Below are 27,972 nucleotides of genomic sequence, written 5' to 3' on the forward strand. Positions count from 1 at the left end.
GGCCCCATTGGACCTTTAAAACAAATTTCCAGCAATTCTACGCATTTTGCCATGGGGTGGATAGAACTTTTTGCAGTTTCAATTTTTTTTCTGCCATTCTACACATTTTGTAATGACTTATGCCATGCTATTATTATCTGAGTGAGAATGACTAACAAAGTCAATGGGGGACCCCTGGAGGTCAGAGCCCCTGGGCACGTTCACTGCATGCCCGGTTGGTGTTCGGCCACGATTACTACAAGTTTAGGTAGCTGGCTAGACTAACTACCAACCTAAAATGTGTTAGCTGACATGGCTAATTGAGTGACTGCCAGTGACTGATAAGAGAAAAACTGCTTCTGCACAACCACATATCGAAATTGCACCTGGTGCATTCTACTATTCTTCCTCTCAATAGTAAGTTGAGACCCTCGACTGAGTTACGGCCGATGTCACTTATGCCTGGAACCGGCCTTGGCTGAGTCAGTTATCACTGGATGGTTACTTCGCCAATGTAGTTTGTGTACTGTCACTGATTCACCTGCAGGTGGAGACATTTAGCAGGAAACGGCTAATGATATCTGAGATGACACGGTTTGACAGATCTTGTTCAAATAAAGTTTCAAAGCAGCACAACAGTAGGCGGAATCAATCTGTTAGCCTCTTAAAACTAGCCTAACATGCCATTTGACAGTCTCATAGGCAGACGTCCAGGCCCTTCTTACATTGCCAGAAGAAAAAAAAGAAATAAAAGTATGAATTGGGCGGTGGTTCATGGTCAACAAACATGTTACCTTTTACACAAATAGATGAATGAATCACCTCTCAGACCCACTAATACAAAGCAGCATACATTTATTTTGACATGTTTAAAACTTCTTACTATCCAGTTATTTACATAATTTCAAACACATATGAAATGAAAGTACAGAACATCATGATCACACCTATGGCACAGGGGAAATGTTTGTTTTTGAGTTGTGAGATGGCGCAGTGAGAAGTACAGACCTACATGCAGTCCCCCAAAAAATCAGTCAGCATTTGCTAAATATGTGATATTATTACTCTATACCCCAAATAGGGACAGATTTACTTACGACTACGCAACAGTGGAGGCTGCTGAGGGGAGAACAGCTCATAATAATGGCTGGAATGGAGTATATGGAATGGTATTGGTATAAATTGAACATGACAATGAAATGCAACACTTGTGTCTGAAATAGAGTTAGTTCATGGTTATTGCTAGTCAATAGACTGGTATTAGCAAGACAAATTCTCTTTAGAAACTGACACTTCACACAGTATGGCATGACATTACAATACATGTTACTGCTACAGCTCCGCAGGCTTTATAACAGTGTACGAAGTGCTACCCAGCCAATTCAATCCTTACTGGTAATCTGACGTATAATGTACAATACATCAGACATCATAACATTAAAGAATACAGGTAGGAGAACCAATGCCCTATGAATAGGCATGCAGTGCATTTCCAGAACCACCTCAGCTCTATTCTGTACATGACCAGAGCCATATCGACACATATGTTTGGCTCCCATATATACATACATGTGGCTTTGTACATGACCCAGTGTTGGACACTGCCTGGAAGGCTCATGTTCAAAGCCATATGTATATAAAAAATAAACTCTTACAAAAGTATTATATACAGAGCATAAAGGAAGCAGCGAGACTCTTCGTTTTGTACATTTCCCAAGTGTCCTGATCTTCTCCCGTTAGAAGGTGGCAAAACTGAAGAGATCTGCATGGGAGATACGAAATCAAATCAATATTTCATTGAAATGTCACATATGGATGAAAGATGTAGGTTAAAGTATGGTAGTTAATCTGAGCATGATCAAATATAATGTCTTAAGGACACTAAACTAAGACCCAAATCAAGAGAATACAATGGTAACGGGGAGGACTTATTTCACCTTTATTTATTAACTATAGTTTTATTGGTTCCCCAGACATATTTGTCTTTAATAGATGAGATTAAAAAGATTCCGGAGTCTAGAACAAGAATAAAGGCGCTTACCTTCGTTACAACCTTTAGTTTGCTTGAGATGTTTCAGGTAAACAAACTGATGTGTGATGGGGGAAAGTGAAAATAAATTAAAAGAGCACTCACCAAACCTTGGGTTTATATTTAAAATGTTTTTTTTTCAATAGATAATCTCTACACAGAGTCAACAAAACATCAACAGTAGTTCATCATATAGTACCAGTTATGACCACCAGGTGGTCTAAAAAATAAAAAATAAAGTTTCAATTGTGGTTCTTACCAGCTCTCTCTCACTACTTCAATGTCGCTCACTAGATTCTGTGCTAAACAGATCCCAAAAATCTGAAAAGGGGCACAAAGATCAGGCGGGATATCTCTACTTTTGAACGGCTACTGTGGTGATAGATCTAGTTGATTTCAGTGTTTCATGGTCAGTTTTATGATCAGCAATACAGTTTGTTTAATGTCTAAATTCTATTCTCAGACAATAACCTAAGTCATCATTTAGTAGCAAGTAAAGTTCACAACCACATTCACCAGCATAGCCAGCTATGAACACAAAAAGCAGATAAACAATGTTTCAAGACATCTTAAGAAATTGAGCATTGACCCCACTCTCAAATAATAAAGAAAACCTGGCTATTTCAAGTACATTCCATTCCGACGACAAGTCAGAAGAAACATAATGTTGAAAGTACAGCCCCTTAAAGCTACATTCTGGGATTAGAAAAAAACAACAAAGGCGGGTGCCCGCTATTTGTTTGGTTATACATCTGAGGGATGGGGGTCGGGAAATATAACCCCTCTCAAATTCGGACAGTTCACATTCTTAAAATAAAGTGGTGATCCTAACTGACCTAAGACAGGGAATTTCTACAAGGATTAAATGTCAGGAATTGTGAAAAACTGAGTTAAAATGTATTTGTCTAAGGTGTATGTAAACTTCCGACTTCAACTCTATGTCGTTTGTTCACATTATTCTTGTTTGTAAACAATGGAATAATGAAACCTTGGCGGGGATTCAACCTTGGGGTCGATTTATCCCATGTAGCACCCTTTTTCGCTGTCGACAATGTGCCTTTTAAAGCCAATGTTACCACATACATGGAGATCGCATTCAAAGTAAACATGGCAGATGTCGTCTCAATTGGAAATTATCTTAATATGTCACGTGCCCTATAACGCAGGTTCGGATTGAATTCCGTCCCTTATATTTTGGATTATGGTGAAGACAGACAGTTGTGCTAAACTCATGAGGCATTTACACATTAAATTATATCAATGTGTCAAATATCAAGAATTGAAATGACCATTGAACAGCTTCCCAAATCCCAGGCTGTAGCTTTAAGACCCAAATGCAATGAAAGGAGACCCAGGTAAAACCAGGGTTCATACGCCGGTGTATTTGGGGCTTATGCATCAGACATGTGTTCCCAACCTGTAGTAAAGCGATTCCTATGAAGATCCCCGCCACCACTGTCAGGTTGTCTTGAAGCCACTTCTCAAACTGAGGCACACAGCCTTTGATGTAGATAAAGGTCCTCTGCTCCGAGACCTAACACAGCAGAGACGACACAAAACAATTACCTTTAATGCTAACACTTTTCTCTTACAGTCTATAATTGAATTGGTGTTTACTGTCATCAAGTGTAGCTCAGTTGGTTAGAGAATGGCGCTACCACCACGGTCGTGGGTTTGATTCCTGCTGGGGTTACATATATATAAAAACAGTTACTATACTAGAAGTTGCTTTGGATAACTGGATCTGCTAAATGGCACAGCTACTTTCTAGTATCGCTATATTATTATGTGAACTGTACATCAGGTTAATCACGCTTCAGTAGCCTAGATGTTAAAGGTCAGCTTTTGTTAGCCACCTTATGAGTCACCTCAAGTGTTTTCGCGGGGCACTAGGGGGTGAAGTTTCTCCTACGTATAGATCTAGGATCAGCTTCCCCTCCCCCAATCCTGAACGCAAAACAGACCAAAGATCAGCGTGTAGCGGCAACTTCACCCTGACCTACATGCCATATACAGTGAGCTCCAAAGGTATTAGGACAGTGACACATTTTTGTTGTTCTGAATCATGAATAATGATGAGTGAAAAGGTTTGATGAAAAATGTGTCTAACCTTCTCACTCATCATTATTCAAGATTCATTCAGGATTATCCGTAATCATGGTGGCATCCACATTAATGTAGAAGAGTTTAGAAACATATTCCATTACTATTTACAATAAAAGTGACTCCAAAATGACAAAATACATGATTTGCCATTCATTTCTATTGGGCACAGAATGATCTGAAACACAACCAAAACAAACAGCAAAGACATCCAACAGGTTTTTAGATCACAAGCTTGATGTAATCATTGCGTGTTAGGAATAGGGGACCAAATATTACACTTTGACTACTTTAAACTTGTCACAATTACGGCTTGGTTGCAGGTGATTGTCAAGCAAATAACTGTCTGTCTCACGGTAATTGACCGTTAATTAACGAGCACTTTAAGCATCTACTGGCATACACACATAGCCTACAAGCCACCGATGCAGACCAGAGGAACATCTACACTTTAAAAAAAAAGGCTAATTAATCCATGTAATATAGCCTAAACCATCACAATAAATCCATTATTTATTTTAGACAGGTCTAAAGAAACATGATATGAAGAAAATCTAGTCTGTTCCAGAAGAACTGAATAGCATACTCTGAGTTGTCCTTATGTTAGGTACTGATCTGGCTATGGGCTACACTAGTTCATTTAGCAGACATGATTTTCTGAGAATTCCATGGCATTGTTGTATAGTATGAAGAATGCAATTGAATAAAATATAAATTTTATTTTCTCCAAACGATTTGAGGGAGTGAGCACAAGTGGCTATTCTGTGTTGATAGGTTAACAAAGAAACAGGTATTCCTATATGCTTCATTTAGAGTCACTAATGTAACTTTAGTTGTGATACAAACGTTGAGCTATATGTTTAGATTTTTAATGCATTCTAAGGCTGCATGATGCAACTCCAATGATGATTTGAAAGGCATGAGCTCTGCTTTGTTTTTTTGCACAGGCTGTACAGTCGTGGCCAAGTTTTGAGAACGACACAAATATTAATTTCCACAAAGTTTGCTGCTTCAGTGTCTTTAGATATTTTTGTCAAGCATTACTATGGAATACTGAAGTATAATTACAAGCATGTCATAACTGTCAAAGGTATTTATTGACAATTACATGAAGATGATGCAAAGAGTCAATATTTGCAGTGTTGACCCATCTTTTTCAAGACTTCTGCAATCCACGCTGGCATGCTGTCAATTAACTTCTGGGCCACACCCTGACTGATGGCAGCCCATTCTTGCATAATCAATGCTTGGAGTTTGTCAGAATTTGTGGGTTTTTGTTTGTCCACCCGTGTCACACTCTGACCATTATTTGCGTTGATTGTTTCTATGTTTTGTTTGATCAGGGTGTGATATGAGTGGGCATTCTATGTTGCATGTCTAATTAGTCTGTTGCTATGTGTTTGGGCCTGATATGGTTCTCAATCAGTGGCGGTTGTTTGTTGTTGTCTCTGATTGGGAACCATATTTAGGCAGCCTGTTTTGTATTGTGGTTGGTGGGTTATTGTCTATGTGATGTTGCATGTTTGCATACAGTAGTGATAGCGGTCACGTTCGTCTTATTATTTTGTTTGTTTGTTTAGTGTTCTTCGTGTTCATTCGTCTAACATTAAAGTATGTATTCACACCATGCTGCGCTTTGGTCTCCTCACTACGACGATCGTGACAACCCGCCTCTTGAGGATTGACCACAAGTTCTCAATGGGATTAAGGTCTGGAGAGTTTCCTGGCCATGGACCCAAAATATAGATGTTTTGTTCCCCGAGCCACTTTTGCCTTATGGCAAGGTGCTCCATCATGCTGGAAAAGGCATTGTTCGTCACCAAACTGTTCCTGGATGGTTGGAAGAAGTTGCTCTCGGAGGATACGTTGGTTCCATTCTTTATTCATGGCTGTGTTCTTAGGCAAAATTGTGAGTGAGCCCACTCCCTTGGCTGAGAAGCAACCTGATATAAGATACATTCATATGATTTATATGTTTAAGGTAATGGTAAGATAATGACTAAATTATTTATATGTTAAAGGCAATGTTAAGGTAATGACAAAGTATTCCACCCTGTCACTGTATAATGGAGTGAAATGTAATGGAATCATAAGACTGGAATTGTTATGATTGTGTGTGCATAGGACAAGTTAAGACTTACCATTTAGAAGTATAGGCGAGACAGTGTGTGCCTAAGAAAATACCGAGAACAATTTCAACTGTGTTTGACCCAACCTGGCTAGAACTCTGAGAAATGTATGATAGGACAGGGAGTACTTCTCAAGGTTTCTCTAATCTCGGGGGAATGGGACTGTCGGCTGGGTAGTGATACACAGTGGTGAGAACTATGGAGAAGGATACAACTCACCTACTGTTCGTGTGTATGTATGTGCATAGGATATCTACTGTTTGTGTGAAAGTATGTGCGTAAGTAAGGAGCAAGGTATAAAATGGATGTCTTTGTATAATGGACTTCAGAACGTTCTCGTGAAACTGTACAAACATTTTGCATAAGCTGAGTCTTTGCCTAATTATTATTAAACCCCATGGTGTTACAAACCTCGGGGACTGGTCAAAGCTATTGATTGTTAGTTATTAGTATTGGGATTGAAAATTATTGTGACACAACCCCACACATGAATGGTCTCAGGATGCTTTACTGTTGGCATGACACAGGACTGATGGTAGAGCTCACCTTGTCTTCTCTGGACAAGCTTTTATCCGGAAACAATTTTGCCCCAAACAATCGGAAAGGGGATTCATCAAGAGAAAATGACTTTACCCCAGTCCTCAGCAGTCCAATCCCTGTACCTTTTGCAGAATATCAGTCTGTCCCTGATGTTTTTCTTGGAGAGAAGTGGCTTCTTTGCTGCTCTTCTTGACACCAGTCCATCCTCCAAAAGTCTTCGCTTCACTGTGAGTGCATGCCTGCTGCCATTCCTGAGCAAGCTCTGTACTAGTGGTGCCCCGATCCCGCAGCTGAATCAACTTTAGGAAGCACCGCTCACTCACATGGCTACAAGTGAAGACAGACACGTCGGGGACACAACTGTCCTTATCTGATTCCGAGGCGCAAATTGAAGATACTGGAAGAACTGTCCAGATTTACATTTTGTCAGTCAACAAGAGAAGTAGGCCGAACGAACAGCAAAAGCACTAGCCTATGTCAATCTACTATTCCCCCATAGAACAAAAGTTGACCTATTCTGTGCGAGAAATAAATATTCCAAACATCATCTCGGACAGTTGTGGGATGCAATAGATCCCAAATTAATACAACCACTAGCATCAAAAAAACTTTAAGTAATGATGCTGAAGCAACAGATCAGAACATTTAGCTTCAAATGTTGATAAACTATTAGAATATGTCTTCACATTCAAAGCTCAGCAATGTGTAAAATGCAGTAGGCTATAAGCACAAATGTTCCATGAGCGGGAAAACACCATTATCAAAAGTGACTGCAAATGCGATTATGCATGTAATGCTTTTATTATAAATGTGTATTTTTACGGTGCACGAAAGGCATGAGCTCTGCTTTGTTTTTTTGTGCATGCTGTACACACTTCATCAGTCTCTCATTCACAATTTGACAAGCCCTTGATTATGTCTCGAATTTTCCGGCAGCAAATATATAATTCACAGGCTAATATGGTCAACCATCAGACTATTCTTGTTTTAATCTTGTCTTTACATATATTATTTAGTATGTCTCGGAGCAGGGGCAAAAATATATGTAATCTATGCACTTAAATAGACAGTACCGTGCAGTATCGAAGAGCCCTCACTGCTGCTCAATCATCCTATTTTTCCAACTTAATTGAGGAAAATAAGATAAATCTAAAATTAATTTTTTATACTGTTGCAAAGCTAACTAAAAAGCAGTATTCCCCAAGAGAGGATGGCTTTCACTTCAGCAGTAATAAATTCATGAACTTCTTTGAGAAAAAGATCAGCTGCTTACTGGACCCTATTCAAACTAAACTACTGAAAGAGCTGCTTCCTGTGCTTGGCCCTCCTATGTTGAACATAATAAAGGGCTCTCTATCCACCGGCTGTGTACCAAACTCACTAAAAGTGGCAGTAATAAAGCCTCTCTTGAAAAAGCCAAACCTTGACCCAGAAAATATAAAAAACTATCGGCCTATATCAAATCTCCCATTCCTCTCAAACATTTTAGAAAAGGCTGTTGCACGGCAACTCACTGCCTTCCTGAAGACAAACAATGTATACAAAATGCTTTAGTCTGGTTTTAGACCCCATCATATCACTGGGACTGCACTTGTGAACGTGGTAAATTACCTTTTAATGGCGTCAGACCGAGGCTCTGCATCTGTCCTCGTGCTCCTAGACCTTAGTGCTGCTTTTGATACCATCGGTCACCACATTCTTTTGGAGAGATTGGAAACCCAAATTGGTCTACACGGACAAGTTCTGGCCTGTCAGGATCTTATCTGAAAGATATCAGTTGGTCTCTGTGGATGGTTTGTCCTCTGACAAATCAACTGTACATTTCGGTGTTCCTCAAGGTTCCGTTTTAGGACCACTATTGTTTTCACTATATATTTTACCTCTTGGTGATGTCATTCGGAAACATCATGTTAACTTTCACTGCTATGCGGATGACACAGCTGTACATTTCTATGAAACATGGTGAAGCCCCAAAATTGCCCTCACTGACAGCCTGCGTTTCAGACATAAGGAAGTGGATGGCTGCAAACTTGCTACTTTTAAACTCGGACAAAACAGAGATGCTTGTTCTAGGTCCCAAGAAACAAAGAGATCTTCTGTTGAATCTGACAATCTCGATGGTTGTACAGTCGTCTCAAATAAAACTGTGAAGGATCTCGGCGTTACTCTGGACCCTGATCTCTCTTTTGACGAACATATCAAGACTGTTTCAAGGACAGCTTTTTTCCATCTACGTAACATTGCAAAAATCTGACATTTTCTGTCCAAAAATGATGCAGAAAAATTAATCCATGCTTTTGTCATTTCTAGGTTAGACTACTGCAATGGCTCTTTCCGGCCATCTGTATAAAGCACTAAATAAACTTCAGTGAGTGCTAAATACATCTGCTAGAATCCTGACTAAAACCAAAGAATTTGATCATATTACTCCAGTGCTAGCCTCCCTACTACACTGGCTTCCTGTTAAGGCAAGGGCTGATTTCAAGGTTGACTGCTAACCTACAAAGCATTACATGGGCTTGCTCCTACCTATCTCTCTGATTTTGTCCTGCCGTACATACCTACACGTTTGCTACGGTCACAAGACGCAGGCCTCCTAATTGTCCTTAGAATTTCTAAGCAAACAGCTGGAGGCAGGGCTTTCTCCAAAAGAGCTCAATTTTTATGGAATGGTCTGCCTACCCATGTGAGAGATGCAGACTCGGTCTCAACCTTTAAGTCTTTATTGAAGACTCATCTCTTCAGTAGGTCCTATGATTGAGTGTAGTATGGCCCACCCTGCCTGGCCGGTTCCCCTCTCTCCACTGGGATGCTCTGCCTCTAAACCTATTACAGGGGCTGAGTCACTGGCTTACTGGTGCTCTTCCATGCCGTCTGCGTCACTTGAGTGGGTTGAGTCACTGACATGGTCTTCCTGTCTGGATTGGCTTGTGTGTCTTGTGTGAATTTAAGTATGCTCTCTCTTTCTTTCTCTCTCTCGGAGGACCTGAGCCCTAGAACCATGCCTCAGGACTACCTGGTATGATGACTCCTTGCTGTCCACAGTCCACCTGGCCGTGCTGACCTGTTGCACCCTCGAAAACCACTGTGATTACTATTATTTGACCATGCTGGTCATTTATGAACATTTGAACATCTTGGCCATGTTCTGTTATAATCGCCACAGCCAGAAGAGGACTGGCCACCCCTCATAGCCTGGCTCCTCTAGGTTCCTTCCTAGGTTTTGGCCTTTCTAGGGAGTTTTTCCTAGCCACCGTACATCTACACCTGCATTGCTTGCTGTTTGGGGTTTTAGGCTGGGTTTCAGTACAGCACTGAGATATCAGTTAATGTAAGAAGGGCTATATAAATTTGATTTGTAGCGAATGCAGGACGCTATTCCTGTGGTTAATCTTCATGCCATCCTGTTGTTGTCACGTTCTGACCTTAGTTCCTTTGTTTTTGTCTTTGTTTTAGTATGGTCAGGGCGTGAGTTGGGGTGGGCAGTCTGTTTTTTCTATGTTGGTTTTTGTGTTCGGCCTAGTATGGTTCTCAATCAGAGGCAGGTGTCGTTAGTTGTCTCTGATTGAGAATCATACTTAGGTAGCCTTTTTTTCCACCTGGGTTTTGTGGGTGTTTATTTTCTGTCTAGTGTGTGTTGTCACCTTACAGAACTGTTTCAGTTTCGTTGATTCACTTTATTATTTTGTTCCAGTGTTCAGTTGTGTTTTTGAATAAATCAACATGGACACTTACCACGCTGCGTTTTGGTCCGATCCTTACTCCTCCTCAGACGAAGAGGAGGAAATCCGTTACAGTTGTAAAGAGAAGCAATGTGCTTAATATTAGAAAAGTTGAGAAATAAATATAGTAGGCATAGCTTATAGAAAGCTGATGGGATCCTGCTCTTTTTAAGAGGCCATCACTCTGTTTTCTCACGCAATTAATTGCATAACCTATAGAAATGTTGCGATCTCATGAAGTGTTTGATTAGATTTTCGATCATATTTGCATTGATGTCAGAGTGCTTAGAGGGACAATATAGTGCTGAGTACCAGATAGTTTGCAAGTTTGGTAGGCTACTGATGACCATCAACAGCGTCCGAGCTTGGAGAAGCCTAATTACCGTGACACAAACGTTCATGTGGAATTTGACTCGTGACCGCCGGTGTAGCGGTAATACAGTCACGGTAACAGCCCTAGTCACAATACTCTTGGTCCCCCTAAAATGGGGGGGACTATGTACAAAATAAATGCTGCAATTTGTCAACAGTTCCTCCGATATGAATGAAAATACCCTCAAATTAAAGCTGACAGTCAGTATGCACTTTAACCTACTTTTCTTTGTATCATTTCAAATCCAAAGTGCTGGAGTAGAGAGCCAAAACAACAAAACATTTCTCACTGTCCCAATACTTTTGGAGCTCACTCTCTCACCAAATGGCCATTCCATTAACATCCTGTAGTTCCCCGTGTCCTTTTATTGAAATACCTCTAATTTCCCTGAACTGAATCTTGTCAAAACAGCTTCTTCTACATTATGCTTTTCTCAGTGTGAGGGTAATGCTTGGAAAATAAATACAACCCTTCCTTACAGTTCCCTTCAGTTCCCTCTCCCATGGTACTTGGCCAAAAGCACATTTCTCCATCATGAGTAATTCCAGGCAACCAGCTGTTGTCAAATGGGGGCTGGGAGAGTGGTAATGGACTGTGAGACCAGTGTTGTGACTTAGACTTGGGTGGGGTGCAGTAAGAATGACCTCATCTAGCTCAACCAACCTGCCAATGGCATTTTTTTTTAAAATTTATTTAACCTTAATTTAACTAGGAAAGTCAGTTAAGAACAAATTCTTATTTACAATGACAGCATACTGGGGAACAGTGTGTTAACTGCCTTGTTCAGAGATAGAACAGATTTGTACCTTGTTCAGCTCTGGGCATCGATCCAGCAACCTTTTGGTTTCTGGCCCAACGCTCTAACCATTAGGCTAACTGCCTCCCCTAATGGGAAACAGTTTTCCACAATTCCTATTTTGCAATTCCACTGTTTTATTTTGAGGACTGCCTTTTGATGAAACAACCCATCCCCATGCTGTGGAAAAAACTCTGGAAGCTTGCTTCCAAGTGAACAGACTGCCATAATGATGGATTCTGGGTCTGTTTGTATCAAGTGTCTCAGAGTAGGAGTGCTGATCTAGTATAAAGTTCCCCCTTTCCACGTGATGGATTCTGACTCCTAAATATGGAATAGTGTTAATTATCAGGTATCCAATTGAAATATTGAGTGCTATGGTCTAGAGGGTCTACACTAGAAGTTAATGGTTATCTGTGGGAGGAATGTACACGGTAGAGGCAATTAAGCTTGGAATGTACTGAGTGCAGGGAAGACGATCATATGTTCGCAGGCACTGATAAGGGTGGATAGGTTTGGATTAGTGAGGAAGGGTGTCGAGGTCAGGTCACATTAAGAGAGAAGGAACAGTTTACTAATTGTGAGTTTAAATAAGTTCATTTAGAAATGAACTATTGTAATATTATTCCTTTTGATCTAAGAGTCAAGACAGCAGGTCTCTGAAGAACGTTTTCCCCCTCTAATACTAAGGCATTGCACCGGCCTCAGTGTGTCGGCTCAACACAAATAACAGCAACTTTCAAATTAGAATATTGGTGCAGACTCTTTGACAAAGTACTTCACAGCATGTCCAGAGATCTTAAATAACATTTTCTGCAATAAGAACGATTCAACTCACCGCTTTAGCTCGAATGTCGTAGCCACACTGGGTGTTAATGACATCCTCCTACAATACGAAAGAGAGGATATTTATAAACGGTCTATTCACAGCATTCGCCTAATTGACTCAATACCAAACCTGCGACAAGTTTGCAAACAGTAGATAGAAATGGATGCAGGGCCTGCTAAGTGAGAGGATGGTTTCAAACGGGGGTTATTAATGAGCTTGATATAGGCATATGTATATTGATTGACCTGTGTAGTGAGCCAAACCATTAGTTATTTTTCAAATATCATGGATAAGGTCAATGTCAAGGACTTGTATTTTGTATGTGCATGTAGGCAAAGAAATGTAATTTGAAGCTACATGCCATCTGGTCTTGTTGCATGCTAAAAGAAAAGAAGAGATTTCATCATAAACATCTTGAAATAAGGCTCAGCTAGGGTTATGTAGCCTATTTGTATGCCGTTTGGCTGTAGTATGAGTGAATTCTCTGCGGCACAGGCTAGTTGTGTCCCTCCTTGTGTGTGTTGTATGAGTATGATTTATGGTGATGTGAAGTTAGCAACTGTGAAACGTTAGCCCGTTAAAAAAGGGATTTGAGCTAAAATAGGAACACTGCCATCTAGCCAGTGCTTTTGACAGAGAGAGATTACGACATGGCTTCTGACTAGTCACAGAGAAACAACTAGGAAGGTATTGAGCTTTAAGCTACAGACTCTGCTAAGTGTGTTCGCAGGCCACTTTACTATTTCAAGTGTATTGGTATGGACTAATGCAATACGCTGGTGGCTGGACATTAGAATGGAGCATTTTGATAACTCCTCCAAATTAGTTTTTGCAATTGCACTAGTGATGTACTGACTGATCAACTCCAATAAAAGCGGTCTGTACTTCAGAGGATACTGGGTATAGTTCAGTGAAGTGAGAGTGGTGAGAGAACACGTACTGCCGGGTCTTTGGTGCAGCATGAAAAGGGCACTCCGCACTTCTCGCGACTTGGGTTGGAATCTGTGCAGTTGAAGTAGATGTTCAAGTTCCAGTCATCTGCCCCAAAGGCTCCACAACACTCCCACTGGAAAGGCCAAAGAGACAGAACAACATCCCGTTCAGACATCAACAACCTCTTCAAAGGGATATTCAGTGTATTTTTTTTTTTATTGTTTACCCATCTACCATTAGGTGATCTCTTTGCAAGGCATTGGAAAACCTCCCTGGTCTTTGCAGTTGAATCTGTGTTTGAAATTCACTGCTCGACTGGGGGACCTTACAGATAATTGTATATGAGACTTGTTCAGCAAATTTTTAGTCCTGAACTTATTTAGGTATTTCAGCTTTTAATTTTGTGTTCATTTGTATAAATTTCTAAAAACATCATTTTACTTTGACATTATGGGGTATTGTGCGTAGGCCTGTGAAACAAAATCTCAATTGAATCCATTTTAAATTCAAGCTGTAACAGAAAAATGTGTAAAAGTTCAAGGAGTGTGAATACTTTTTAAAGGCACTGTAGTTTTTTTCTAGGTTTTCACTCTCAAAATCACACTTTTTATTTTTTTTATATAACAAAAAGTGGATGTTCTAAGTCCACAACAATGCTTAAACCATATCAGGAGATCATTTTTGGATGTCTGTGAAATTTTGTGAAATCTATAAAACCTATTTTTTGGAGGGTGCAGTTGCCCTTTAATTCAACTGAACACTGAGCAACTGATCATTTGGCTAGTGGTGTTTCTGTACTGGAGGCCTATAACAATGTTAGGAGCTGATGGTGGACTATAGGAAAAGGAGGGCCGAACAGGCCCCCATTAACATCGATGGGGCTGTAGTGGAGCGGATCGAGAGTTTCTAGTTCCTTGGTGTCCACATCACCAACTAACTTTCATGGCCCAAACACACCAAGGCAGCTGTGTAGAGGTCAAGAGACTGAAAAGATTTGGCATGGGTCCCCAGATCCTCAAAAGGTTCTATAGCTGCACCATCGAGAGCATTCAGACCAGTTGCATTACCGTCTGGTATGGCAACTGCTCGGCATCTGACCATAAGGCGCTACAGAGGGTAGTGCGTATGGCCCAGTACATCACTGGGGCCAAGCTTCCTGACATCCAAGACCCATATACCAGGCAGTGTCAGAGGAAGGCCCCGCCCCAATTTCTTTTTTTTAAAGACTCCAGTCACCCAAGTCATAGACTGTTCTCTCTGCTACCACACGGCAAGCAGTACCGGAGTGCCAAGTTCCCCTTTGTTTTTACACTGTTGCTACTCGCTGTTTATTATCTATGCATATTCACCTTACAAATTACCTCAACTAACCTGTACCCCCGCACATTGACTCGGTACCGGTACCCCCTGTATATAGCCTCGCTATTGTTATGTAATTCTGTTGTGTTACTTTTTGACTTTATTATATTTTTTGACTTTAGTTAATTTAGTAAATATTTTCTTAACTCTTATTTCTTGAACTGCATTGTTGGTTAAGTAAGCCTTTCACGGTAAAGTCTACACCTATACACCTGTATTCGATGCATGTGACAAATAAAATTTGATTTGAATGTAGACCCAGTGTGTGGCAGCTTGCCCGTTAGGCAATTAGGGCTGCGCCCCACTTTTGATTATCCCCCGCACCCCAAAACAACTGGTGATGAAAAAAAAAGTTATATTTTTCAATAAAAATAGTGTATTATATAATTCATGGATTATGTTTTAAATTCTCATAAAAGTGTGGTAAATGTTCAAAACAAGCTGTTGAGCTACTCTGCACCTCAGTGACTGCCAGCAGCAGCAGCAGCTTCGACTCTGTGGGCGCATAGACCGTGCGAGCATTGCTTGGATTGTTTTACTCAGTTTCACAATTCCTGACATTTAATCCAAGTAAAAATTCCCTGTTTTAGGTCATTTAGGGTCACCACTTTATTTTAAGAATGTGAAATGTCAGAATAATAGTAGAGAGAATTATATATTTAAGCTTTTATTTCTTTCATCACATTCCCAGTGGGTCAGAAGTTTACACATACAACTATTTTCTTTCTCATCAATTTACACACAATACACCATAATGACGAAGCAAAAACAGGTTTTTAGAAATGTTTTCAAATGTTTAAAATAAAATACTCAAGTACCTTATTTACACAAGTATTCTGACCTTTTGCTATGAGACTCAAAATTGAGCTCAGGTGCATCCTGTTTCCATTTATCATCCTTGAGATGCTTCTACAACTTGACTGGAGTCCACCTGTGTTAAATTCAATTAACTGGACATGATTTGGAAAGGCACACATCTGTCTATTTAAAGGTCCCAGAGTTGACAGTGCATGTCAGAGAAAAAAACCAAGCCATGAGGTCGAAAGAATTGTCCGTAGAGGTCCGAAACAGGATTGTGTCAAGGGAGGTGACCATGGTCAGAGTTCCTCTGTGGAGATGGGAGAACCTTCCGGAAGAACAACCATCTCTGCAGCACTCCAACAATCAAGCCTTTATGGTCGAGTGGCCCAACGGAAGTCACTCCTCTGTAAAAAGGCACATGACAGCCCGCTAAAGGACTAGGACCATGAGAAACAAGATTCTCTGGTCTGATGAAACCAAGATTGAAAAGATTGAAATCTTTGGCTTGAATGCCAAGCATCACGTCTGGAGGAAACCTGGCACCATCGCTACAATGAGGCATGGTGGTGGCAGCATCATGCTGTGGGGATGATTTTCAGCAGCAGGCCCTTGGGAGACTCGTCAGGATTGAGGGAAAGATGAACAGAGCAAAGTACAGAGAAATCCTTGATGAAAACCTGTTCCAGAGCGCTCAGGACCTCAGACTAGGTGCAAAGGTTAACCTTCCAACTGGACAACGACCCTAAGCACACAGCCAATCAACGCAGGAGTGCCTTCGGGACAAGTCTCTGAATGTCCTTGAGTGGCCCAGCCAGAGCCCGGACTTGAACGCGATCAAACATCTCTGGAGAGACTTGAAAATAGCTGTGCAGTGACGCTCCCCATCCAACCTGACAGAGCTTGAGAGGATCTGCAGAGAAGAATGGGAGAAACTCCCCAAATACAGGTGTGCCAAGCTTGTAGCGTCATACCCAAAAAGACTCATCTGTAAACGCTGCCAAAGGTGCTTCAACAAAGTACTGAGTAAAAGGTCTGAATACTTCTGTAAATGTGATATTTCAGTATTTAATTTTTTATACATTAGCAAAAATGTATAAAAAAACTGTTTTTGCTTTGTTACTATGGGGTATTGTGTGTAGATTGATAAAAAAAATCAATTTTAGAAAGAGGCTATATGTAACAAAATGTGGAAAAAGTCAAGGGTTCTGAATACTTTCAGAAGGCACTGTACCTGCATATAGCCCTCACTACACCACTGGGTGCACCAGTAAACTATTAATCTTATCACACAGAAAGACAATTCTGAAAAGGTAACTGCTCTTACGTATTCTTGGGTGAAATCTATGAGATTCTGAAGGTCAATGTCATCCCGGTACGCCCGGATGTTGTTGTTGATGAAGAAGTTGAGCTGGTCCTTGATCCAGTCCTTGAAGACGAAGGCCAAGACTCCAGCTGTCAGCTCCAGGAAGAAGATGATCCCCAGGAACACGGAGAACTGGAACAGAGCAATGTTGGCCAACACTTAATATGGGATACCCAGCAAGAAAAATTGGCTCAAATTACTTATGATCAGGTGGTATACTGTTTTGCGATAGGACGTTTTGTAAATGCATTTTCATTATTTTCTATTTTAAAATGTTTGTGGCCCATCACCCCTCTTCGGAGGACAATTTTTTGTATTTTTTTTATTGTTACATGTACATTCTACACGGGTTTACGTATATGGCACTTTTTTCACACTAGTTACATAGCAAGAATATAGTTATTTGATATACAGTTGAAGTCGGAAGTCTACATACACCTTAGCCAAATACATTTAAACTCAGTTTCTCACAATTCCTGACATTTAATCCTAGTTAAAATTCCCTGTCTAGGTCAGTTAGGATCACCACTTTATTTTAATTATGTGAAATGTCCGAATAATAGTAGAGAGAATTATATATTTCAGTTTTTATTTCCTTCATCACATTCCCAGTGGGTCAGAAGTTTACATACACTCAATTAGTATTTGGTAGCATTGCCTTAAAACGTTTTTTTTTTTAACTTGTGTCAAACGAGTCGGGTAGCCTTCCACAATAAGTTTGGTGAATTTTGGCTCATTCCTCCTGACAGAGCTGGTGTAACTGAGTCAGGTCTGTAGGCTTCCTTGCTCGCACACGCTTTTTCAGTTCTGCCCACAAATTATCTATGGGATTGAGGTCAGGGCTTTGTGATGGCCACTCCGATACCTTGACTTTGTTGTCCTTAAGCCATTTTGCCACAACTTTGGAAGTATGCTTGGGGTCATTGTCCATTTGGAAGATCCATTTGCGATCAAGCTTTAACTTCCTGACTGATGTCTTGAAATGTTGCTTCAATATATCCACATAATTTTCCTTCCTCATGATGCCATCTATTTTGTGAAGTGCACCAGTCCTTCCTGCAGCAAAGCACCCTCACAACATGATGCTGCCACTCCCGTGTTCGCAGTTGGAATGGTGTTCTTCGGCTTGCAATACCTCCCCCTTTTTCCTCCAAACATAATAATGGCCATTATGACCAAACAGTTCTATTTTTGTTTCACCAGACCAGAGGACATTTCTCTAAAAAGTACGATCTTTGTCCCCATGTGCAGTTGCAAACGAGACATGGCGGTTTTGGAGCAGTGGCTTCTTCCTTGCTGAGCGGCCTTTCAGTTATGTCGATATAGGACTCGTTTTACTGTGGATATAGATACTTTTGTACCTGTTTCCTCCAGCATCTTCACAAGGTCCTTTGCTGTTGCTCTGGGATTGATTTGCACTTTTCGCACCAAAGTACGTTCGTCTCTAAGAGACAGAACGTGTCTCCATCCTGGTGTTTATAATTTTTTGTATATGCCTGAAGGTACAACGGTCATCTATACAAACAATAGTACGCACGTATAAATGTGGTCTCTACAACCAGCAAAACAGTTTACAGCCAGGACATTAAGTCATCATTTAGCATTCCAAATGTTTCCCTCTGGATCAATTCATATCACAGTATATGAAACATGAACAAACGCTACATATTTGTAGATAAAGCAACTGAACTTTAAAAAAAAACTGAACTAATCAACACTGCCAGCCAAATATATTATGCAAACACATTAGTAATCACTTGTTGTTTTCAAGCTTTCTACTTTCAGCTACCCCCTCCATCACCGAGTTCAAGAGAGAGAATGAATCCATTCTGGACCTCTAACAATTCATTGCCAATCCATTCAACATTCCATTGACATTTTATAATAGAGCTCTTCTAAGATGTTGACTTGGTTTATAAGACTCAATATAAAGCTTTTTGTCATAAACCTAAAACCCCCTTTCATCTATACTCTTTGAAAAAAGACTTCCGAAAGGGTTCTTCGGCTGTCCCCATAGGATAAACATGTTTGGTTTCAGGTAGAAGCCTTTTGAGTTCCATGTAAAATTCTCTGTGGAAATGGTTCTACCTGGAAACCAAAAGGGTTCTACCTGGAACCAAAAAGAGTTCTTCAAAGGGTTCTCCTATGGGGACAGCCGAAGAACCCTTTTAGGTTCTAGATAACACCTTTTTTCTAAGAGTGTACCTCATTTCTATCAAAGGCCCACCAATCCCCAGGGGAGAAAATGTATCTGGTTGTTAAACTGGTTTTCTGGTTGAGAAGTCATCATATAACCAGATTACAGCCAAATGGTCTCTGTTACCCAAGGTCTCTTTCATGACGACATCAAGAAGTCATGGGAAAGAGGTCATATTTTGGTTGATATTACAACCTGATTTTCTGGAGACATTATTTTCTGGATGTTAAAAAGATGTTAACAAAACGCCCTTATACAAACTGACTTAACCATGACTTCATAAAATACATCACAATGTAATAAAGAAGTAATTAAGACATAATTGTCTTAATTCACCAGTCCAAACAACAAAAAACACACACTTTCTCAAAGCTGTGGTTAAGTACACACATTGGAGTGGCCCTATAATTGCTTGGTAGGGTAGGGTTAAGTATTGACAGGGGGATGAAAAATACTTCCAATGTTATTTCATATCAATGTAAAATATAATGCTCTCGAATAAAAAGGTGAACATACAAACTTGAGAAGGAAAGAGTTCTCCCTCAGCGCTCCGATACAACCAGCAAAGCCAAGGATAAACATAACTCCTCCCACCACCAGGAAGAGCCAGACGGGGTCAAAGCCCCCCAGGTCTGTGATGGATGAGATGTTGGAGAGCACACCCTGGGGGGAAGAGAGAGGGGGGGGGGATCACTAGATATAATTGACTCATGAATAGTCAATAAGTTATGTTTTTATATTCATAGTCAATCATGTCAACTGTTTTATAGAGTTTGAAACACAAAGCTTGAGCAATGGAGACCTTATTGGACATACTAAAATGATTGCACTCTAGGACTCTCATGACAAAGACACAAGCATACAGTATATTGTACAAGGGCTCACACATGCACGCACGCACAAATCCACGCCCGGATATGTACACGCACACACATATATGCATGCACATACACACCGCCTTCATGACAGCTTAGAAATATAAGCCAAAAGAGGAGCAAACACAATGAAAAAATTGGGATCCCTAATAAATACAAATGAACCTGTGAATGTGTCCAATCCATTCAGGAGTCATTGTGAAGTCATGCTTCCCACTGGAAAACTCCAGTGTTTTTAAAATTTTAACAGAAATAAATCACATGCAGGGCAGATGGGTGTGGAACACTATTTAACATGGGTCAGTCTCGTCATAGACGTATAAACCTGTGATCTATTAATATGACATATGATATACTTCTTTATTGGTAGAACAGAAATAATAAATAACACTAGGATCTCTTCAGTAACACTTTACTTAAAGCCTGCAAGCATAATGCTTTAAAACTTGTTATAAGCATGTATATGAGCCTTTATAATGTCTTATAAACAGGCTTATAATGTTGAAATGTCGACATTTCAACTAACTCAAATTGGCTGGTATGTAGTGTGGATCACTATTAATTAATTATAAGACATTATGCTCAAAAGGTTTTACAATGCATTATAAGTGCATTATAATGCACTATACCTGCAGACACTTGAAAGTGTTACAAATTCTTTGAGCAGTCAGCTAGCAGATCATTTTTTTATTTTTTATTTCACCTTTATTTAACCAGGTAGTCTAGTTGAGAACAAGTTCTCATTTACAACTGCGACCTGGCCAAGATAAGGCATAGCAGTGTGAACAGACAACACAGAGTTACACATGGAGTAAACAATAAACAAGTCAATAACACAGTAGAACAAAAAAAAAAGAACAAAAAATAGTCTATATACATAGTGTGTAAAGGGCATGAGGAGGTAGGCGAATAATTACAATTTAGCAGATTAACACTGGAGTGATAAATGATCAGATGGTCATGTGCAGGTAGAGATACTGGTGTGCAAAAGAGCAGAAAAGTAAATAGAATAAAAACAGTATGGGGATGAGGTAGGTAAATTGGGTGGGCTATTTACCAATGGACTATGTACCGCTGCAGTGATCGGTTAGCTGCTCAGATAATCAGATGTTTAAAGTTGGTGAGGGAGATAAAAGTCTCCAACTTCAGCGATTTTTGCAATTCATTCCAGTCACAGGCAGCAGAGAACTAGAAGGAAAGGCGGCCAAATGAGGTGTTGGCTTTAGGGATGATCAGTGAGATACACCTGCTGGAGTGCGTGCTACGGGTGGGTGTTGCCATCGTGACCAGTGAACTGAGACAAGGCGGACCTTTACCTAGCATGGACTTGTAGATGTCCTGGAGCCAGTGGGTCTGGCGACGAATATGTAGCGAGGGCCAACCGACTAGAGCATACAGGTCGCAGTGGTGGGTGGCATAAGGTGCTTTAGTAACAAAACGGATGGCACTGTGATAAACTGCATCCAGTTTGCTGAGTAGAGTATTGGAAGTTATTTTGAAGATGACATCGCCGAAGTCGAGGATCGGTAGGATAGTCAGTTTTACTAGGGTAAGTTTGACGGCGTGAGTGAAGGAAGCTTGTTGCGAAATAGAAAGACGATTCTAGATTTGATTTTGGATTGGAGATGTTTGATATGAGTCTGGAATGAGAGTTTACAGTCGAGCCAGACACCTAGGTACTTATAGATGTCCACATATTCTAGGTCGGAACCATCCAGGGTGGTGATGCTAGTCGGGTGTGCGGGTGCAGGCAGCGAACGGTTGAAAAGCATGCATTTGGTTTTACTAGCGTTTTAAGAGCAGTTGGAGGCCACGGAAGGAGTGTTGTATGGCATTGAAGCTCGTTTGGAGGTTAGATAGCACAGTGTCCAAGGAAGGGCCAGAAGTATACAGAATGGTGTTGTCTGCGTAGAGGTGGATCAGGGAATCGCCCGCAGCAAGAGCAACATCATTGATATATACAGAGAAAAGAGTCGGCCCGAGAATTGAACCCTGTGGCACCCCCATAGAGACTGCCAGATGACCGGACAACATGCCCTCCGATTTGACACACTGAACTCTGTCTGCAAAGTAGTTGGTGAACCAGGCAAGGCAGTCATTAGAAAAACCGAGGTTACTGAGTCTGTCGATAAGAATATGGTGATTGACAGAGTCGAAAGCCTTGGCCAAGTCGATGAAGGCGGCTGCACAGTACTGTCTTTTATCGATGGCGGTTATGATATCGTTTAGTACCTTGAGCGTGGCTGAGGTGCGCCCGTGACCGGCTCGGAAACCAGATTGCACAGAGGAGAAGATACGGTGGGATTCGAGATGGTCAGTGATCTGTTTGTTGACTTTAGACCTTAGACAGGCAGGGCAGGATGGATATAGGTCTGTAACAGTTTGGGTCCAGGGTGTCTCCCCCTTTGAAGAGGGGGGCGACCACGGCAGCTTTCCAGTCCTTGGGGATCTCAGACGATATGAAAGAGAGGTTGAACATGCTGGTAATAGGGGTGCGACATTGGCGGCGGATAGTTTCAGAAATAGAGGGTCCAGATTGTCAAGCCCAGCTGATTTGTACGGGTCCAGGTTTTGCAGCTCTTTCAGAACATCTGCTATCTGGATTTGGGTAAAGGAGAAGCTGGGGAGGCTTGGGCGAGTAGCTGCGGGGGGAGCTGTTGGCCAAGGTTGGAGTAGCCAGGAGGAAGGCATGGCCAGCCATTGAGAAATGCTTGTTGAAGTTTTAGATTATCATGGATTTATCGGTGGTGACCGTGTTACCTAGCCTCAGTGCAGTGGGCAGCTGGGAGGTGCTCTTGTTCTCCATGGACTTTACAGTTTCCCAGAACTTTTTGTAGTTAGAGCTACAGGATTCAAATTTCTGCTTGAAAAAGCTGGCCTTTGCTTTCCTGACTGACTGTGTGTATTGGTTCCTGACTTCCCTGAACAGTTGCATATCGCGGGGATTATTCGATGCTATTGCAGTCCGCCACAGGATGTTTTGTGCTGGTCGAGGGCAGTCAGGTCTGGAGTGAACCAGGGGCTATATCTGTTCTTAGTTCTGCATTTTTTGAACGGACCATGCTTATCTAAGATGGTGAGGAAGTTACTTTTAAAGAATGACCAGAGCTGAGCTGAGGGGGGTTGGCAGCAGGCGGCAACAGTGAGAGACTTATTTCTGGAGAGATTAATTTTTAAAACTAGAAGTCCGAACTGTTTGGGTATGGACCTGGAAAGTATGACATTACTTTGCAGGCTATCTCTGCAGTAGACTGCAACTCCTCCCCCTTTGGCGGTTCTATCTTGACGTAAAATGTTATAGTTGGGTATGGAAATATCAGCATTTTTGGTGGCCTTCCTAAGCCAGGATTCAGACACAGCAAGGACATCAGGGTTGGCAGAGTGTGCTAAAGCAGTGAGTAAAACAAACTTAGGGAGGAGGCTTCTGATGATGACATGCATGAAACCAAGGCTTTTCAATCACAGAAGTCAATAAATGAGGGTGCCTGGGGACATGCAGGGCCTGGGTTTACCTCCACATCACCCGCGGAACAGAGGAGGAGTAGGATGAGGGTGCGGCTAAAGCCTATCAAAACTGGTCGCCTAGAGCTTTGGGGACAAAGAATAAAAGGAGCAGGTTTCTGGGCGTGGTAGAATATATTCAGGGCATAATGCGCAGACAGGGGTATGGTGGGGTGTGGGTACAGCGGAGGTAAGCCCAGGCACTGGGTGATGATAAGAGAGGTTGCATCTCTGGACATGCTGGTTGTAATGGTTGAGGTCACCGCATGTGTGGGAGGTGGGACTACGGAGGTATCAGAGGTTTGAAGAGTGGAACTAGGGGCTCCATTGTAAACTAAAACAATGATAACTAACCTTCTCGCTCCATGCCCAAAGCCCTATGCCAAGGAACGCCACTCCAAGTAACTGTGAACAGACAGACAGACAGACAAGTATTTTTGATATGAGTTATTAATATAAAACTAAAGACATGCACTCTGGCTTATCGACTGAGTTGTGGTTTAGGAAAATTATTCCACCATTAAATCAAACATCAAGATATGAGAAATGTACTGAATGTTGGTGAGGTTAACGTCAACCAATTATTTCTGAAGTGTAGGAGGATTCGTGCAATTTTCCAGACAGGAATTTAGAACTGCCATAACGCTATGGAGTGAGACTAAAATGCTAAATTGTATAACCCTGAAATAATTTGAACAAAAATATTAAAGAACAACAGCCTCCTGCATTTCCATCAATGCATACTACCAACACCCCTAAAAGCTATTGATGAGGGAAAACAGATCTTAGACCAGGCTCCACTAGGCCTGGACTAGTTCTGTACTAAAGAACACTCTAAGGGACAGTTTCCTTGATACAGATTAAGCCTAGTGTTGGACTAAAAACCATGTTCAAATTGAGATTGTCCATTGAAAATTATTCTTAGTCAAAGAGGCATATATTCAGGAAACTGGCCCAGAATCTCCAAATAGAAAGCGCTTTTTAGTCCAGGACTATGCTTAATTGTGTCCGGTGATATCAATGGATATATCAATGGATCTACATCCTTACAGCAGAAGTCAAACATAAGTGAATTAATATAGGGCACATCCATCTGTAACAAATAGATTTGCCTCACAGTGTATTAGAGTGCCGTAGTGTACGTTTAACCTGAAGTTCACATCATCTGTCAGGTTATGCTGTACAAGATGTGAGGATCTACAGTACATGAAAATAAATAATTAGCCCAAAATGATTTGTATTATTTTTGAAAAGACAAGGATTCCGTCAGTAGTCTACTGAATGTAGAATCTAACCTATCAATCAGCACGGCAACATCTTACAATGGCAACAAATGGTAGGCACTGTGTCAACAGATATCACAGACTATACTGTACGACTCAAACAATCAATCCGATGTATAATGGTTCACTTCAGAAGACATAGTCGAAACACGTCGCATGCACCATATCTGCATTTGCTTTCTGGTCTTTTTGGAGTGTATTGATGGTAAAAATGATATAAGGTGTTACAACGTCAATACATTTGTATTTACATGTATACTCTTATCTATTTTAGATATACTGTAGATGTAATTCATGCCCCCTTATCCTTTAGTGCCACTCAACCTATTGTCACTTGGCAATCATGAATTTTGGCTCCCACATTACATTGTCCCTTAGGATAGATTTGAATAGAATAGATACACTATTGTCCATTTCATAAGAAACTGAAATTTGTATACTGTATATCTCAACCTGCCCCCATATACTGTATATATACACACATGTTGAGAGGTGCAGTGTCAGCCACAGAGCTGGAGAGCAGTTGAAGTGTAATTGCCTTGCTCAGATGCACAAATGCAGTTGATGATACTCCCAGTTCAGTTGCCACTTTTTTGCTTGAACCAGCAATATTTCAGTTACTGGTCCATCTTGGCAACCTGCCGCCATGGTAGGAAGGCACAATGAAATTACCGTAGAAAAAAATATGAATATGATAGAGTATTGTGACAGTAGACTACTTAGGCTACAACTTGAGTAATTACATGTTAACATTACATTTGAAATGTTGCATGTTGCAAACACGTACGTTGAAAACGCTGCGCTGTAGCCAACCTACACTCACCTGCCAGTTTATTAGGTACACCCATCTAGCACGGTGCCACGGCAGTGTGGGTATCGTGTTGTGTGAATGAATATACAGTGTATATCATATTCTTATTCAATTGTTAAGGCAAAGCATTTTTATATTCCATTTACTCAATAGCTTTACTAAAACTGTATCATTATGTAAACTCATGTGAATAAACCTCAAAATAAATGATCAAAGAAATCACAATTTGGACCTTTACAGCTATTTTTTTTTATTACTATTCAAATGCAAAACAGGAAGAAAGGGCATGAGTCACTCACCAAGTCTACTTTTTCTATGGATATTTGTTGCTGCTCTTGACTGATTCAAGCAGTCCTTTGTCCCTTTGCATAGCCAGAGAGAAGTCATGACATGACAAGTCACAGTTCACAGATGTTTGAAGTTCATTTTTGATCAGCTCTGTGCTGCATCTGTTTCTTGAGTCAGACCATTTAATGGTCATCAGAGAAAAAATCCTCTCTACAAAGGCATTTGAGCCTGGCACACTGAGGACAAATGAGACAATCCTGAACATGTTGATCAAGTTGGCTTTCCCTAGGTTTTGGAAAACTGCCACCCACTTCTCACTGGTGGATGTTCTGGTATCCTGTCTGGCTTTCTGTATTTCCTCCCAGCTAGCACACAACTCTTCAGAGTTGGTCCATACTCACTGTCTCTGTCATTTTGAGGGCAACCACCACCTGCTCCAGGTCAGTGAAGGAGAGCTCCTCATAGAGGACGATTGGTTTCAGTTTCACCATTACATATTCTGGTGTGAAATCAAACCACTTGTCAATGTATGTAATGACAGTGTCATAGAACTTCCTGTTGCTGCTTGGACCTTTGTACTGACAGTTGTTTGTCCATCAGCTGCTTGGTCTGTGATCAACAAAAAAAAACTGTCCTGTTTCCGCTGAAGCATCTTCATTTTGAACTTTTAGACTTCCTCGTAAACATCTGATGCAGAGCGTTGATTCCTCCAGCTTTTTTATGAGTTGGTCAAAAACACACCCCACGTTGTGGAGAAAGCACCGATAAATCTCAGCAGCTTCATACTCATATTGCTAGCACCTTTAGCTAGCGTGGCCTTCTTGTGCATTTCTGTGGATGCATACTGAGTTAGGTCATTCTCCCCTCCATGGCCAATTGAGAATACACGACGGAATAACGCGGGCTAAACCCACCTTTTTTTCTTCCCATTGTTTGTTGTAGCTGCAGTAGCTGTAGCTGCAGCTTTTATTTTTTGCAGGTTTATCTATATTTCCTTGATATGCCACACCGACCGAACAACAACAGACCTTACTTTGCAGGAATTGCCGCGTTTACGCTATACTGTGATTGGATGAATATAGGACAAACCAATTTCGCCCAGTATAAACAACATCCCGGCTAATACGAGACAGTTGGCAACCCTAATTCATTGTTATATGATGTAAACTGCTATAGCTTGCATTTCATTGAAGGGATGCCATGAGCAGTAGGACCTACAGATTTAATGACCAAAAAAAATATCAGTATGACGTAATCACATATGGATACTTATAATGACAACGAGCAGCAGGGGAAAGCTGTCTGTATAGGTCCGGACCCCGCGTTTGTCAAAATAAACCATAATTCTACTATTTCAGTTCAACATTGCTGCACCTACCATCGATTCGGCTATTATTGGAGTCCCGTACGTTAGTCTCCTGATAAAGCCCCTATTCAACGTTATTAACGGTCGACCAATTACCTAATGTGCACTGCATTCAGATTTCAATTCGTTCAATTATCTTATTTATTGCATCCCTTGATGTAAGACATAAAAAACATTAATAACACAAATTCCTTGCCCATTTGCCCCCATATATGAAACGCAGGCCAAGGTTAAAAAGCATTTCAATATGATGTAGGCTAGTCTACAAAGCCATTATAGACACTGGAAACGTGATTTAGCACACTTACTTACCCAAAATATTATATTGAATCCAAATATGAAATATTTGATACAGCAACTGACTTCATGAGCCTTGAAATGCTTTCCGGACATCATTTGGCTCGTATTTATAAATGTCGCCCACCAGAATAGGGTTAAATCATATCCAATCTGGTTTGCTTTCGACAGATCGTTTCGTAAAACCCACAGTTAACGGTTCAACCAGTAGAAATGCTCAGACAATTGTTCAACATCTTGCTTCCTCTTTGACATGCGTAGAGTCACAAACTATCTGCTTCAAAACAAATACAGAAGGTCGAATCCTAAATATATGTTTCCACCATACAGTATATAAACCGGACCAAATTAAAACCTTTCGTCATTCGAGTCTTGTCCATGATCTAGACATGGCTGTT

General features: G+C 40.9%; 1 protein-coding gene across 2 annotated transcripts; it reads right to left on the minus strand.

Moving 5' to 3' along the window:
- Window positions 1-817: 817 nt before the first annotated feature.
- Window positions 818-27,972, minus strand: LOC118362907 (tetraspanin-5-like). 2 transcript variants are annotated; one of them, XM_035743625.2, is made up of 10 exons: window positions 27,590-27,971; window positions 23,884-23,934; window positions 19,670-19,816; window positions 16,918-17,088; window positions 13,441-13,566; window positions 12,510-12,557; window positions 3,426-3,542; window positions 2,268-2,329; window positions 2,021-2,066; window positions 818-1,741 (listed from the first exon to the last, which is right to left on the minus strand). In XM_035743625.2, the coding sequence occupies exons 1-9, from the start codon at window positions 27,671-27,673 to the stop codon at window positions 2,054-2,056; spliced, it is 819 nt and encodes a 272-aa protein (XP_035599518.1). In that variant the 5' UTR covers window positions 27,674-27,971; the 3' UTR covers window positions 818-1,741; window positions 2,021-2,053. The 2 variants fall into 2 exon arrangements, with proteins under 2 accessions (XP_035599518.1, XP_035599520.1); XM_035743627.2 differs by lacking the exon at window positions 23,884-23,934 and having other exon boundaries at window positions 27,590-27,972.

Source organism: Oncorhynchus keta, chromosome 29 (genome assembly GCF_023373465.1).
Source record: "Oncorhynchus keta strain PuntledgeMale-10-30-2019 chromosome 29, Oket_V2, whole genome shotgun sequence".
Taxonomy (NCBI): domain Eukaryota; kingdom Metazoa; phylum Chordata; class Actinopteri; order Salmoniformes; family Salmonidae; genus Oncorhynchus; species Oncorhynchus keta.

Bases quoted from the DNA above. Each gene is read 5' to 3' on its own strand.
- LOC118362907 (XM_035743625.2), bottom strand. From the start codon at position 27,673: ATGATGTCCGGAAAGCATTTCAAGGCTCATGAAGTCAGTTGCTGTATC. The intron at 19,817-23,883 runs GTTAGTTATCAT...TCTTCCCCCCAG, and splicing joins TTTGGGCATGGAGCGAGAAG to GGTGTGCTCTCCAACATCTC. The intron at 13,567-16,917 runs GTAAGAGCAGTT...TGGCCTTTCCAG, and splicing joins TAGATTTCACCCAAGAATAC to TGGGAGTGTTGTGGAGCCTT.